We start from the raw sequence: 17,196 nt of genomic DNA on the forward strand, positions 1-17,196 counted from the left end.
CTGTCTCTCCAGCAGGCTGTTGGTGTTGTAGCGCCATGAATGTCCTGCTTTTGACCTAAAGGTCCTGATCGGCTGCGTCTCTGACACGGGCCTAATCTACATGAGATATTGGCCAAGGTCTTTCATGCACTCTGCTCATCTGATCTGCTTCACCTGTGTTATAGCTCAAGACGAAGACGAAGAACAAAGAAGACGAAGACGGACACGTTTTACAATCTTATTATTATGCCCATTCTAACAGTAGAAATACAAAAAACTATAATATATAAAGTAATTTTTAGATTTTTTTAAATACAAAACTCACATTTTTGTGGCCTGTGAATACTTTTAGCTTGTGGCCACGTTTTGAGGAGTAGAATTAATAGAATTCATTACTTTGCTTTATTGCATTAAACCACAATGCTGATTTGATTTATATCAGCAAACAGTGTTTTTGTATTTATTCATAACTGGTGCTGAATCAGTCTATACATGTTTTTTGTCATTCTGAGGTCAGGACAGCTAGAAGAACACACTTTACTTCATTAAATTTTACTCTAACAGTTCTTTTTAAATTCATAATTGTGATGTTTTCTCAACTTTCACGCCCTGGTTGTGCTTCGTTTTATAAAACTAATCAGACAAAAGTATGCAAAGGAAATGAAGTGTGATATCTTCAGCTCTTCACCTGCATTACCGAGTTGCTTTCTCTTTCTTATATTTTATATTAGGGATGCTCACACTGGCCCCGAAAGGCTTCAGCTGTCCTGATGGTGAGAATAACTGCAACCCGTGTCTCGATGCAACCAAAGCTTGCAACCTCAACAGCCTCTGCAAGAAGCAACGGTCCAACTTCATCATCACTTGCAGCAAGGAGGACCATAACAAAGGAGAGACCTGCAACAAGAAGCGCTGCCACAAGGCACTGAGGGCATTCCTGGACCGCGTTCCCCCGGAGCTCAGTCACCGGCTCCTCTTCTGCCCCTGCCAATCCGAGGGTTGTGCTGAGAGACGCAGGCAAACAATAGTACCTGATTGCTCTTATAAAGACAAAGAGGAGCCCAACTGTTTGGAGCTGCGGAGGATCTGTCGCCAGGATGCTCTCTGCAGGTAAAGGAAAATGTTCGTGGGTGTCTGTTTTGGTCTGTTTATGTAGTTGTGTAGATTTTTTGGTGCTTCTTTTTGTTTTGTTAACTTCTTGCAGAAATTCTAGCGCTGTAAGACAAATCCTCATCTGGTTTATTATTATCTTACTTTTATGTGAAAATGAGGTGAAAAAAAATGAACTGTAAGGGTTCTGTCTTGTTTGGAAAGTCCTCCCATTTACTTCCTCCTAAAGTTTGACATTTCTCCACTTTTGCCAGCAGAGTAATTAGACTTTTAGGGAAGTCAGATGCAGAATGAAGATGTGAGGGTAAGTTGAAGGGACAACGCTCAATTAGGCTGAACAAAACATTAGTGGATCACTTTGGCTGCACGTGCCTTCTATCGGATTCAAGCAGCCAGATTCAATTCACACCTACCCAGCCGTGACATGTTTCCTCATGTTAGTGCTGCTCAGAGCAGGTGCTTAGAGCCAGATCAGCTGTCAAGATCTTTTACCTCCAGGACCATTTGACCATCAGTGGGCTTCACATGGTCCTAAAGGAGAAGCTAGAGGATGGAGAAGGTGGTCTTTATTATTAGTAGTATTTTAGCGTTAAAAAACATGCAGTGTTAGAATAATCTCAAGCATTTAAAAGCTCATTTATGAGACTAATGGAGTTCAACCAAGTGTTAGACCCTTGAAAGCGTGCTGCTAAATATAATACTGGTGATGTGAGAATTAACAAAAGTGAAAACTTTTAGCAACTTTTTCATTTCCCAGTGTGACAGATGATTAGGCAGCTGATACAGTTCAGCGACAGTCGGTGACAAGTCCTGACAACATTCAGGTCTAATAAACCAAATAGCTGCCTAATTTATATGCAGCCACGAAGCATGATGATAGCACCGCCATGAATTTTTATTCGCAACAAAATCATGAAACCCCATTCCTTCAAAAAGGCGTCTTTGCTGAAATATGAGCATTTCATGTTGACAAAACTAACATGGCAGCAAATGCTGAAACTTTGATTTTTTTTAAACAAACGTTTTGACAACACACAGGTTCTCAGAGATAGTTCAGATAATTTTCTTAAGAGGGTTTCTGTGGAGATAAAATAAATTAGTTCTGGGCTGCATGGTGACACGGTGGTAAGTGCTGTAGCCGTGCAGTAAGAAGGTCCTGGGTTCACATCCTGGCCTGGGGCCTTTGTGCAAGGAGTTAGCAAGCATGTTCTCCCTGAGCATACGTGGGTTCTCTCTGGGTACTCCGGCTTCCTCACAGTCCAAAAACATGACTGTCAGGTTGAATGATCTCTCTAAATTGTCTTTGGGAGTGAGTGTGTGTGGGCATGGTTCTTTGTCCTGTGTGTCTCTGTGTTGCCCTGCGGCGGACTGGCAACCTGTCTATGGTGTACCCTGCCTGCAAGCCCTTAGAACGCTAGAGATAGGAACCAGCTCCCCACGACCCTGCGTGAATAAGTACAGAAAATTGATGGATGGAAGAAATTAGTTCTGCCTGGCTTGATGAGCTAATGGCTAGTCCAAAATGGGCCAAAATGGGCCAAGTAAATTGCTAAAATGATAAAACCCTAATGTAAACATTTCTGTAGATCTTCATGCTTCTTTGGTTTTGGAAATAAAATATTGACTGTAAAGTGACAGTGTGTAGTTTCCTGGTGTTAGGGGGCAGTACAAACCTTTCAGGGTAGTTTTACACCATATCACCGTGACTGTCGCTAGTTTAACTCATTCACTGCCAGCCATTTCCTGATCAGTAAAGCCCTTCGCTGCCAGTGTTTTTCAGCGTTTTTACATTTTTTTTAAGAGTCACAGAACGTTGTGCTCTATGATGATGTCAACACCAAAACTACCAAAACAAAGAATAGACTCACCTCTTACATCAGGAAGAATCCGCGTGTTTCGAGTGTTATCCATTCTTTCATAATGCGTTGTCAAACTGTGATCCGCAGAAGCTTTTCTGGTTCGCGCCTCACTTTTTTACAGCAGCAGCGACCCAAATCGATCTCCTAACACATGGATTTTCTGCTTCCTGATGATGGGACGTGATGTGACGTGTGACGTACGCAGATGAAAATTGGCTTTAGAGCTGGAATGTTTGTTGTCACGGTGTGGGAGCTCATTCCGACTCCCACACAACAAAAAATTGTTTGGATTTAAAATGACGACTTTTGTCTGGGCGCTTCTTGGAAAGTCGCACGATAGTCACAACACACACGGGACTTGAAAACAGAAAGCGGGAAGTGACTCTATTGTTTGTACTTGCCGTCATGTTTTGTGAGACTAATTCAGTAAAAATGTATTTATTAGAATATTTTAAGATCAATAGTACTTTAAATTTATCAAAACCTCTGGGTTCGTGCCGTAAAGCCCTTCTGCCTCGTAATGTCTGTTGTAAAGTACTCCACAATCTTGTGAACAGCCGCATCGCCACCACGTTTGAGATAGAACTGGCACCAATCATCAGCGCCTTGGCAAGGCGCTTCTGGGATGTGGTGCTTCCTGTGTAGCCACTCGCATTAATTAAAATGGTGTATATTTAAAATGACGGCATGACGCGGGCGCATCTGTCTCCGGTGTGCCTTATGGGATTAAGCATAATAATGCAAATAAAATCATTCAAATGACGCATATAAAAGTTAAAATGCATTTACAACTCAGTGTGACTCGTCATATTAGGCAGTTTCCCAGTGAACTAGACCATCCATCCATCCGTCCGTCCATCCATCCATCCATCCATCCATCCATCCATCCATCCATCCATCCATCCATCCATCCATCCATCCTCTTCCACTTATCTGGAGTCGGGTCGCGGGGGCAACAGCCGAAGTCGAGAGGCCCAGACTTCCCTCTCCCCATCCACTTGGGCCAGCTCTTCCAGGGTAATCCCAGGGCATTCCCTGGCCAGGTGAGAGACATAGCCTCTCCAACGTGTCCTGGGTCTCCTTTTAGGTCTCCTTCCGGTTGGACGTGCCCAGAAAACCTCACCGGGGAGGCGTCCAGGACGCATCCTAACCAGATGCCCAAGCCACATCAGCTGGCTCCTCTCGACGTGAATCAGACCTTTCAAGAAAAGTACAACTCCAGTAATAAACGTTAATCATAACTGGAGAAGACATTGGAGGAAGAGCTGAAACAAATTTAGCAAAAAAAAAAATTCTACTTTAGTCCTGTTCAACTCTTTGAATCATCAGTCACGTGATATCAGAGAATCCACACCAGCACATTACTTGATTTTAATTTTCTAATGACAGAGAAGCAAGTTTTGTAAAGCAAAACAAATAAAAAATATGACAATTCACGCTGACAAAAGTTGACACACAACAATCTGTGGATGCCAGCATTCTTCTGAAAGATCCCTAGCACCCGTTGCACAGAGAGCAACCCTGTGAGTGTTCCTTTCCACCAACACTAAATGCACCCACAGCCAAAGTAATGAAACTCTATCAGCTCTCCTCCAATTTATGATTGTCTAGATAATTACCTGCTTGCCTGCATTGTGTCATCTCTTTTCAGCTTTGAGTTGCTTTCTTTGACCTTTAGGCCCTCGAGTGTCTGCCGTGCATCTCCTCGTTGAGAAAGATGAAACAGAACGTTAAAGCTCATTATCTGTGGCTGTGTAATGCCACGCTGAGGTCAACAGCTCGATGAGTGTGTGCACACACTCGTGCTGCGTGGACACACGTTGGCCTGTGCACCAACAGACCAACAACCGTTCACGGCTCAGTGACGCACAAACTCTCACTTAGCCACTTTGAGTTTGGAGGTAATTCTGATCATTTCTGTACATTCTTCAGCAGTGAATAAGTGCTGCCATGCAAGAAAATGTCTCTGTAATTCAGACACAGTCAGGCTTTTTGACGCTTTTCGAGTAATTTCTTTCTCAGCGTGAGATTTAAACGATCTAAAACATCACTTTGATCATTCTTTAACCAACAGATCACGTTTCCAAAAAGCTAACTGCATTTTTTTAAATCTTCTCATTGAGATTTGTTTTGTGCAACTCTAATTATTAAAACAGTCCACGTTCTTTAGCGCTGTTCTTTACTCTGATAGAAGTGTCAGTGAAACCAAGATGGAGATCATTTAGCGACGTGTCTTTTTTGCCTCAGGGACACCTGTTTGACTCAAAAAGAGGACACACAGCTTGTCAGCGCCATTTCAGTTGAGCACAAGGGATGAATAAAGAGAGAAGGGGGTGAGGGAAGGAGAGAGATTTAATGAGACAGAGAGGCGGAGGAGAAAAGGGAGGTTCTGCAGAATCAATGTGGACCATAAAGCTACTGCAGTCAGTTAGAGGTCAGTGGTTTGTTCACATAGCTATGGATCTCTGCAGCTACAGGCCTTTTTAAAGACACGTTTGTAGCTCCCTGCAACTCGTGCATGTGGAGAAAAAGTGTCAGAAATAAACACAGAGTTAAATTTCTACTTACTTTTTTAAATGAACTTAGTTGATGTTTAATCATCCTAGCTGGAATGCTAAAGCTTCTGTATATTGGGTGCCAACTTGGATTTGATTTCAGCTTTGAAGAAGGTTTAGATTGTTCCAGATGGATCAAACCCTTAAAAGGATTTCAATTATATCATTTTGGCTCGGGGTTTGTAGCCATATTGGTCTGGGAGATTTCATCCTGTTCCCAGTGTCTGTGGAGGTGATTGTTGGCTTATTCTGGAGACTGAGATGGATGCAGAACAAGTATTAAACAAAGCAGCTCTTATTTCTTACACCTGCTCTTACCTCTGAAAAGCATTATTCTTTATTATTTTGCACGAACGAAAACCTAGAGCAAAAGGCTTTCCTGTGTGTTGGTGTGCCCCTCGCTTTCTCTTTTTCCATGTCCCTTCTTGTATTGTGAAATTATTGTGCAGTTTTTTTAGCTTGTGCATGTCCCTGTGTACATCTGCTTGTACATACAAGCAGATAAACTCCTCCTTTCTTTCCTTTGACAGCCGAACCAAAGAGCATCGGGTTGTATTTGTTCTTGCACTGCATTGATTGTCCGAAGGATCAATGTAACACTTCTGTCTTTGATTCGTTTCCCTTGCTTACTGGGATCACTGGGTGCTCTTTGATTGAGTTATTTGGGCACCCGGTTTCAAAGTGGGACGGTCAGAGACAATCGATCACTGTACAGGTAACATGACCCAGTTAGAAAGATGCTCTGAACCAGGCTGCTGTATCTAACAGAAAACTTGTATTATCCTCCTTTTTGACTCTTACACACACACACACACACTGCCCTAAATCTACAGTCTGCTCTCGGTATATCTGACAACTCAAGCTCCCACTGAGGGGGAAACCGTGTAGGGAGAATGACTGGCCCAGATGACATTACTCTGAGATAAAGCTGAAAGAGATCAGGAAGCTGCTACACTTTCATCATCAGTTTACTTTTCCTCGTGCACACGCGTTTCACATGTGAGGACCCTTGACGCAGTCTTTGGTCTCGAGATCTGACCCAACTTCTCGCTCTCGCATGCATGCTGAAGATTCCTTGTACTGCACTGTGATACTAACCAGAAAACATGACTTTATTTCCACAGTTTCTTATACAACTCATTATTTATGACAGGAAACATAAGCAGAACCCTGCAGGTGGAGTTGGTTACATGTTAAACACAAATCCACACAGATGAAAAAAAAACAAGTATAAAAATGAAATCCTTTAATTTTTTTAAGTGCTGTACTGCAGAATATTTGGAGCGTTTTTGCTGTATATGTTAAAAATGCACACGCCCAGCATAGATTTAGCCTTCATTTAGCAAAATATTTCTGATTAATCAACACATTTAGTTTGACTTTAACAACTGATTCCCAATTACCTGCAGTGGTTTTGCAATTATTTGTACAAGCTGTTTCCATGCAGTGCAAAAACCTGCTCTTACATCTTTCTGTTTAATTTCTACATAAAACATGCAGCTATACAGCTTCCTTTTAAAGTCACTCTAGACTTAGTGAAAATCTAATTATTGGAAAGGCCTTTTTTCAAAACAAGATGAGGTTAAGTAGTTAAAAAGGACAAAAACATAAAAAAGATTTACTGTGAAATGGAACGTCAGCCCTCATTTATTCTGATCAGAATAAATTAAATTCCGACTCCCACACAACAACAAAAAATGTTTGGATTTAAAATGACAACTTTTGTCTGAGCGCTTCTTGGAAAGTCGCACGATAGTCACAACACACACGGGACTCTAAAACAGGAAGTGGGAAGTGACTCTATTGTTTGTACTTGCCGTCGTGTTTTGTGAGACTAATTCAGTGAAAATGTATTTATTAGAATATTTTTAGATCAATAGTACTTTAACCTTATCAAAACTGCTGGGTTTGTGCCGTAAAGCCCTTCCGCCTCGTAATGTCTGTTGTAAAGTACTCCACATTCTTGTGAACAGCCGCATCGCCACTGCGATTTTTATAAAATTGTTTTGCATTTGCTGCTTATTCTGTCCAAAAATACTGATTTTACGTAGATTTTACCTTTCCTGGAAATGTTTTCTCATCACCCTGCATTGAAATAGTCAATTTTGACAAATTACTTGTTCAGGATTTTTTTAAAGGTGTGGGTGACTGAAAAAAAAAACTATTTTTTTCTGATTATAATCGGTCACTCTGAGTTTTTCATGCGGGCTGAACATTAAATAGTCTCCTACACCGATCTGCTGTAGTAGCTTTCGATAGAAAATGATGGTGAAAATCTAAGATTTGAAAGTCCTCACATATTTACATCACACTGAATTATCATTCATGGACTCACTGATCTTGACTCAGGAAGGCTGTTGTTTTAACGTCCTGGAATCAGCAGCAAATGTTTTGGCTAGTTTAAGCTAATCATTAGCATTAGCAACTTCACCACACAGCAGAAGCTCCTCCAGGCTTGTGTTATTTTGGGAGATAAAACATCCATGCTGCAGGTCAGTGGTAGAGTTGCCTTTCTGTCATCCAATCGGGGGCAAGATGTCCAAATTTTAGGAAATAAGAGTCCAAAACCTGCCGTCTGAAGCTCATCTGTGATGGTGGCAACTTTTAGGTCTCAGAAATGGTGCACCAGTATATCCCATGACGACATGCAAGGCATTCATTCTTACTAGAGACCTCTTCAAATGAATTGATTAAACAGTCAACCACTTCTTTAAAAATCATACTTTCAGACTGAGACTAACCCTAACCTTTTAGAGTCAAATAAACCTGCATGTCATTTCTTTGGATTTGACTTCAAGTCTAGAAGGACATAAAACTCGACTTGCAACGCAACATGTATGTCTTGACTTTGAACTTGACCACATGCACGTTTTGGGACTTGATTTAAGAATCAAGTTGCGAGATTTGCTTGCAAATCTCCTTCTGTCCCGCCAAGTGAGGGGATGCTGGCCGAAATCTCTCATGAACTCCGTTCTCCAAGCAGAAGCAGGACATTGCTGCAACCTGCTCGCTCCCATGATGAGGGATCTCCATCCGGGGGGAGGGGAGTACCAACATCAGCCTGAAGTACACACACCAGCCCTAGAGCGCCGGCCATTCTGGGATTCTCCAGAACTCATAAGGCCAGTCCGCCCCTGGCCCCACCTCTGCTCATTCATCTCAGAGTACTCCACTCAGAGTTTAATGTCCAACATAGCCTTTACCTGAGATCTTCACATCCATTCCAGAACTTTTGTTTTATTTAAATAAGTGACACTAAAACAGCTTCCAGCAGCCAAGTCCAATGTAATAAAAGGGAATCCTTTAATCCAGTTCATTGAAACAATTATTTACTGATTGGCTGGAATAGAATTATTACAAATTTAAAAAAAGCATATAGAAATAAAAATGGGACACTTAAAATGTTGCGTGAACTGTAGTAATACTGTCTGTTTTAAATGATTCCTCTCCTCGTTTCTGAAAACGGTCCAAAAGTGTTGCTCCTATAAAACCATTCACACCAACAGAATAGTTCACCTTTAAAGAGCGGGGTCAGGGCCAGGGCCTTTTTAACACCAGTTGCAAGGTATCACTGTTTCTTTTCTGAAATGAAGTTCAGGTTTTGCAAACCAAGCATATGTCAAATGGTGACCTTTTCCTGAAATATAGTACAGTTTGCAGCAGTGTGTGGCTTCAATCAGACATCGCCTTCACTGGAGACGGGCTTGGTTTGCTGCTCGCATGAAAAAAAAGGGAGGTGGAGGAAAGAATGGGGGAGAATATTTCAGAAGCAGTGAGAGGTATGAGGCAGAGAAAGACTTGTGCCTTTAATTCCAATACACAGATTAGGGTATGCTCATTTACTTTCCCAGCTATAATCTCAGAGGGAACATGGCACAGCGGAAAATTGCAGTCATTACCGACTAGGCGTCGGCTTTTCCTTTTCAATCTTCTCTTCCAGTGGTCTTGTATCTATTATTAATGCAAACATTATCAATAGGGCTTTTGAGTTATCTAAAGGATGGTCAATTTGTGGTTTTCAAGCAGTTAAAGACGGCCTACTCTTTCACTTGAACATTAATTTGAGCTCAGAAAATTTCCCTGGAAGCTGCACAATGTCCTGGCTGTAAAATAAATCATTTATTCAATGAAACTAGGAGTTATTTAATTGGTTATAACTGTTCTGCTGCCTTGAGGTAATTGTTTTATCTCATTATGGCCAGACTGTTGGTTTAATGTGAACATTTGGTCGGTTTGTCACGTTTATAGAGCATTTAGGTAGTTCGAATAACCTCAAATTAACCAATCAGTCTTTAACCACCTAACAATTTAATATAATTTGATTATACCGGTGCAGCACCAAATGTAATCTTTGTTCCTGTTCCGTAAGATTTTATAGGATTTTTCTACTTTAAAGCACAGAATATGAGGAGGTGATGTCACACACAATCACTTAAATTTGTATCATGCTGTTCCCTTCAAATTGCCTCATTATTTACTGCAAAATGTGCATCAATTATCATCATAAGACTGCTTACATTTGTTTTAAAATTACTAGAGGGTAAAAAACTGAAAACTTTAAAATAATTCATTAGATCAGGGGTGGGGTTATCCTGGTGCCTCGAGGCTGCTATCCAGCATTTTTAACAAAGAAAGAAAACATTTTTTTATATGACACCTGTCAAGATAAAAATCTCATGGCGCTTCACAAGAACAATAAATTAAAAATATAAAAAAGATTTTTTTTAGTTATTTAAAAAGTGTGGTGAAACTGAGAAAAAAAACATTTTGTGATTAAAAATATGAAAAAAGAGAAAATGAAAAGGAAAGAGGTATCAGTGGATCCACAGTTTGAAGAAAGGCCAGAATAATGAATAAAAAAATGTAAGAAAAGGGAAAGAGGGAAATCAGTGGATCCCGGGAAAGGTGGAATAAGAACAAAATAAGGAGAGGGTGATGAAGGTCACAAAAAAAGCCAGCTTGAACAGGTGAGTTTTCAGCTGCTTTTTAAAGGAGACCACTGAGTCCACTGATCTCAGCCTCAGTTGGAGAGAGTTCCAGAGTCTGTGGGCCACAGCAGCAAATGATCTGTAACCTTTGGTCTTTAGCCTGGTGCGCTGCACAACCAGTAGGCTTTGGTCACTGGACCTGGAGGGACCTGTAGGGCGTGTAGGGACTTTAGTTGATATCCTGCTTCAACTCACCTGAATTTAACCAGCAGGTGTTTAACATTATTCTGCAGAGATTGATGAGCTGCTAAACAGTTGAAAAAATCACTGAATCAGAAGTGTTGGTGCAGGAAAACGACTAAAACATGTTGGAAACTGGCCTTCAAGGACTGGGGTCCCCAACCATGATTCAGATCCTTCTGGTCAGAAAACATCACTTTTACTCGTTGTGGTTGCATGATGATGGTTGATCCGTCGGTCGGTTGATTGATCAGGGGGTCAATCAAACAGCTGGTAAGTCGGCCAATAGTTGGTTTGTTGGTAGGTTGGTTGGTTGGTTGGTTGGTTAGGAGATTGGTTGGTTGGTTGGTTGGTTGGTCAGGGGGTCAGTCAATCGGTTGGTAGGTCAGTCAGTAGTTTGGTTGTTTGGTTAGTTGGTTGGTTAGTTAGCACCACTGCATCATAGCAAGAGGTTACCAGGTCAGAAAATGTGGGTTTTTTGTTCTTTTCTATAAATCACTTTTTTCTTTTTAATATAAATAAAACACCTAAATAAATGAAAAAGTTCAAGTTGTTCCTTTTAATATTTTAAGTATTATTTGTTAATAGTGAAAAACAGGTCATGCTGCAAGGCCATTTCAGCTCGTTTTTGTTTCTCGCTGAGTAGGCAAACAGAGGCTAAAGTGTCTCGTGTTTTGACTGAATGCCATCTGTCTACATTGCCCTTTAAGAGTATTGACTGGGGAATCCCAATGAGAACTGTGAAGCCAAAAAGCAGCAAAACCATCCAGAAATATTTAAGAATAAATGACCGAGGCCAGCCCGAATTGCTGAAACACCATCTCAGGGTCATCATCTGAAATCCGGGCTAAAAACACGAGCAAAACACTGAAGCTATTTAATTCATCAAAAGATATTCATAACACTCTCTCACAACGTCAGTGCCTTGCAAGAAGGATAGTTGGATTCAGATTTTTTTGGGTGAATTGAGCTGAGTTGTGGAAGAAAAAAAAAAAGCAAGATGAAAAGTTACAGTTTTTCTGGTCCATTATTTGCTTTGGTCATTTGACATCAGGGGACAAAAGGACACAGGAGGCTGCTGGGTCATGTTGACTGCACTCAGGCCATGACTTTGCACATGAGCGGTTGAAGCTACAGCAACAACAGAGAGGATAATAGAGGAGAGGTGAGCACAGATAAGGTGCCAGAAACACAAAAGACAGAAACAGAAAAGAAAAGCGAAAAGGCGGAGGAAGAGGGTCAGAAACACATTTGGCTTTTCTCATTTGCCTCATGCTAAGTGCCATTACTGTCAGCAGCCATTGTTTCATGTTTATTGCAATGTCCACTGCTGATGAGTGAGAGATATGGACTCAAAGCCTCTTTTGGCTAAAGATGGACGGAACTGATAAGCAACTGCAAGCTCATTTAACCAATATTAGCATCTGCAGAAGAGCTCGTATTTGCAGAAAGAGCACAGATGGGAAGTCTCAGAATGAGATTGGACTCTCAGTAAACTGTTTTTAAATGAAGTCTGATAACAATTTTTTCTTCCTGCCTCTGTTCTATCTCGAAATGGTTTCTAAGCCTGACACTCATCTGATTTAAGTCACATTGTTTGTCACGGGCATCAAGTGATAGGAATAAGAATCATATGAAAAGCTATTAGTTTTCTATTACTGCCAAGCAGGATAGACAGGCACTCAGCTCTCACCCGGATGACTGTGTTTAAAATGTCAGGTTGCTTGAAAGAAGTCTACCTCTGTGGGGGCTCCCCTGTCACTTCCCTGGGGGCTGAGAGGCTGAAATGACCATAAAACTCTGTTGAGCTAGACAGCCTGTAATTTCAGCAGCGAGAGGCGCTTTGCCGAGATATAATGGAAAGTCCGCGGAAGCTGTGAAACGCACCGAATCCTGGTGTTGGAACGTCATTGTCTGAACACTCAGGACACCTCTCTAAACTTTAAATTACTGTTTTTAAGCCGTCATTGTCGGAAAGAGCTCCACAGCTAAAGAGAAACTTCTGCTCATTCGGTTTCTTTAATCCTTTTGAGGTTCATTCTGTTTCCAGCAGAAATCTGACATTCACATTCTGTTTTAGCACAAAAGAGAAAGACCCTTTCCACGTATTAAATTGAAAATAGGCTCTCAAAGGTACTTTGTTTAGGTGCAACAAAGTTGTTCCCTCACCTTCTAGTCGTTCTGCCCTTTTTTTGTTCTCTCCGGCTGCATCATCATGGGTAAAGCGCCTTCATTTCCTGTGTAGATGTGAGAAGGGGCTCCGAGTGAGGAGGGGCAACATTTAAAGTGGTATTTTCTCTACTCTGTATTATTAACATAGTTTGTCTCTGCGTGTGCATTTGTGTTTGAATGTGCAGCGTCTGTGCAGCAGAGCAAGTCTATGTCCTGATTTCTCAAGCGAGGCTTTTGCAACTGATGTTAGCAGCATGTCATGTCAAGAGGCTATCTGGGAGATCCGTACAGAGGGTGGATGGAGCTGAAGTAATGAAGTGGATCTGAGTGGGGTTCACTGCTGGAGGTCCAAGCCCATCCAGCACACTGGCTGCATTTCAGCTCAAGTGAAAGACAAACGATAAAGAAATCAACAGTTAGGCAGACACAGAGGGCTGCTAGTGCACCGTGTGTTTTACCCTTCAACCAAATGCTTCTATTCTTGTCTGCAGGCCCAGGAAGAAGGAAAGCATAACATTGCTGTTGGTATTCTCTGAAACAGACTGGGTAAACTCTTTTCTAGAAGTTTCCTGAATGCCAGTGTCCGCCCTGCAGAAGCAACAGATCATATGTTAGCTGATAAGTATGCAGCTAACAGCTCAGTATCATTACAATGCATCTCATCCAATTCAATTACCTCAGAGGCTGGTGAAAAATGTTAAAAGAAAAAAAAAAAAGATAATGAATAAGTGATCCAGCAGTGCCACCATGATTCAATGCATATTTAAAGATAAGGCGGTATGTAAATTTGTGTCACATTAACATTCTATCTTTTTAGGTTACTGTGATTTGCAGCCGTTTGCAGCATCAGCACTTTTGTTATTGTTTTTGTTAACATGAATATTTTACATAAAGTTCTGTAGATGCACCAGTCAACTATTCTTGTTAAAATGTTATAATGTGTTGAATAAATTGACAATATGTCACCTGGGTTAAACTGTATCCATGTTGATGTTAGGCCGAAAGCGCCTGATTATTACAAAACTAGCAATATTGGGGGAAAAAAAGATATTATTTTCCAAATTAGACATTGTTTTGTAAAGATTTTACATTTTTAGGATGTATTTTTTTCCAAAATGAAGCAGAAAACTATTTGTTAAACACAAATGCAGATATAAGGTATCCATAATTTGTTTTGGGAGAAATAAGAACATTTAAAAATGAAAATATTAAAAGTATCAAATTGAATCAAAATCAAATCAAAGATACTTTATTGATCCCAGAGGGAAATTAGAGTTTCAGTACACACAATTCAGAGATCAGACATACATGGCAAGACAAATGACAAGAATTGGTGAATGGTCATTCGCAACCCGAGTCGCGCTACCTTAATAGAGATAAGAGGGTTAGATGAGGATTGGTTCAGGTGGAGGGAAAAAAAGGCACTTCAGAGTTACTTTCCACCGGGAGGGCAGCTTTGCTCTGCAAAAAAACCACCTCAGACAGATATGCAACAGACTTCAGACAACACAACATAAGTGTTCACTAGGTGGGGTGGTGGGTTGGGACTATCCCCACTTCAGTTCCTGCAGCCACGATAGAAGCAGCGCGTGTCACCTCAGTGTGGATAGGGGGAGGAGCATTGAGGGTTGGAGGGTTGCAGTGACCCTGGAACTAACTAGTAGTAGAGTTGAAAGCATAGAAAAATTTGTTAGTTTAGACATTAACAAATCTGTATCATTTTAAAAATAGTAAAAGTTTATGAAAGAGTTTTAATTCATCTCAGCAAAGATCAAGGAGCAAACTACCCCTGCCAAAACTGAAGCAAACACGGAAGTGGAAAAAATATGCAGTTTCCCCTCATCAACTAGAAGCAGGCTCCCAAAAAAGAGAATGTTCCCTTATAATAGTTTATTTTATTTAAAGGCAAGAAACAAGAACTCATAAAGGATCTTGACTTGAAATCTAAATTAATCATTTTATGGGGTCCTAGTATGCTAAACTCGTGTGTGAAAAGCGTCTTTGGGTGTCTTGAAAAGCGCTATATAAGTTCAATGTATTATTATTATTATTATTATCATTATTATTAAACTCATCTTTTGCAAGCTTTTGTGCTGCCTAATCACTCCAAATGTGGAAAAATCCAATCTGGTTTTAGGAATTAAGTGCAATTACAAGCTGATTTTCAAAAATTCCCTGTTTGTGACATCACAAAGTGGAAAAGTAAAATAGAAGCACCTCTCTTGTGCAAGAACAGTGGCTCTATACCTAGCCCCTCCCAGATATTGGAGCGTCTCAGCTTATAGCAGCTTGAATTGGAAATGGGTAGGCGTAGCCAGCTCCAGCTTGTTTTCCTAAAGTGACTGAGTCCTGACACGGCTCATTCTGGAAGGTACCGAAAATACCAAGAACAAAACTGCTGGAATCACTTCATGTGAGGGGGGTTTGTGCCAAGAACTTCATAAAACTGTTTTGTATTGACCATAGAACTATTACAACTTATTTCATAATATTTTGCCTTTAATTATTATAACTTTTTTAACAAACATCAGTTTTAAACCTCCAAAATAAAGTTATGGGAAAAGCTCCCCAAAACATATATAAAACTGTTTAAATATTAAAAAATTATTATTATTATTATTTTTAAAGCAGCAAAGATGATGACGATGTAAGGCACAGCGCCAGGAAGGGAATGCTTTCAGGGCAGCTGTGTTCACTTTTAATTATCAGGTGTTAAAATGCCCAAAAGTTTTCAACCCAGCTGCTATTTTAAACATAAGCGTAACCACTTTCACTAAAACCTGTCTGTTTATGTGTAACGGCATGTTCACGACCCTAATCAAGATGACAAAACCACCGCGGGGACTTGAGCAATTCTCTAAACTTTAGGTTGAAAACTGTGGTCAGACCAGGTCAAAGTGACTCATGACACTGAAAAAGAAGAGCGAGCAAGAAATGTGCTCTCGTTGTGATTCACTATGTGAGCAGCAGTGATGTAAGTAACACAGACAGGGCAACATCGCACATGTTCCCTACCAGTACACCTAGTTAAGTGGATTAGCAATGCCACCCTAGGGGCCCACACAGACCTAAAGCTATTGTCACAAACACAATTAAGCTAAACAGTCCTTTTTTCCTTCTTTTTCCTTCACCATTGCCTCCCTTCATGGCAGAGGTGGCTGTTGGGAAACAGTTGTGATGCTCAAGATAAGCAATAAATTAATAATATCCCGTCTTATCAGTACGCAGACACAGTCCCATGAGACTGTGTGGCATGGCGTGAAGAGCTTGTTGGGCTTAAGTGGGACCTGATTGCTATTCAGAGCACCTGGTTAGGCGGTCTGGAAACAGATGTTGCTAGTCACAACTGGCAGCTGGGCTTTAGTTTTGAAAAAGTGCCAAAAATTAGACCTATTCCTTTGAAATTCCGTACATGTCTGTCTATTCGTCTTTCATTTGCTATCTTTTTTTTTTCCTATCTGTAGGTCTAGACTGGCTGATTACATCACGAACTGCTGGACGACTTCCCACTCCGGGAGCACCTGTCCCAACCAAGACAATCACCAAGCCTGTTTGGCCTCTTACGCAAGGCTCATCGGTCAGTGCTGGGGTGGCTTGAGGATGCGAGAAAGTGGGAGAGGAGCTGGTGGATCTCCTGATGAAAAGTGATGATTGTATAAGTGTGGAGGAAAATAAAGTATGAGAGTAGTTTGGTCTACTTTTATCACACAGGACCAGCCAGAGGAGTTGGTTGCATTTTTTTTTCTCCTACCTGGCCTGATATCTCCACCGGCACACTGGACATCAGCTCAGAACCAGAAGTAAATTAGGGAGTAGAGGCATAGAGAAAGTGTTTACTTAATTAAAACACTCGACAGCCATCTGTTTGCTCATAATAAACGCTGTGCAGTGTGACTAGTGACAAATCACTCCCTGCAAATTTTCTAATTCCATCCAGCAACATCCAGGTAGTGTTGTGCAGGCATTACAGGGATTAGAGAGATTTGTAAATGCAGATTTACACAAAATATATTTACATATTTGCTGCTTAATGGCTGCTGAAGTGTCCATATTTCAGCATCAGTAGGTGCCTCGCCACCATCTGTCATAAATGATGCATTGTGAAGTGGTATTATGCCACTGTGCTTCCTGGATTTTTTTATAAAAACGTTACTCAAAGTGCAGCGAACGCTTAAGAGTCCCGCTGAAAGCATTGATACACGCAGGGGGGGATAGAGAGACATTTATAAAGTAAAATGTTTTGTTGCAGCAGCGCTGCGTTCAAACGCTTCCTACTTTGCAAAAACATTTATAACATAATGGCCTCTTTACATCTAACTAAAGCATTACTGGGTGGTTCCTGTAAACTCAAAC

The 17,196-nt window shown here is 40.9% G+C and overlaps 1 protein-coding gene across 1 annotated transcript in view; it reads left to right on the forward strand.

Moving 5' to 3' along the window:
• The window catches only part of LOC107393789 (GDNF family receptor alpha-2), a 73,214-nt gene that overhangs the window by 41,582 nt on the left and 14,436 nt on the right, over positions 1-17,196 (forward strand). The window contains exons 4-5 of the mRNA XM_015972394.3: positions 711-1,089; positions 16,308-16,420. Coding sequence (XP_015827880.3) covers positions 711-1,089; positions 16,308-16,420 — 492 coding nt within the window. The remainder of the gene's footprint in view (positions 1-710; positions 1,090-16,307; positions 16,421-17,196) is intronic.

This window comes from Nothobranchius furzeri, chromosome 17, assembly GCF_043380555.1.
Source record: "Nothobranchius furzeri strain GRZ-AD chromosome 17, NfurGRZ-RIMD1, whole genome shotgun sequence".
NCBI lineage: Eukaryota > Metazoa > Chordata > Actinopteri > Cyprinodontiformes > Nothobranchiidae > Nothobranchius > Nothobranchius furzeri.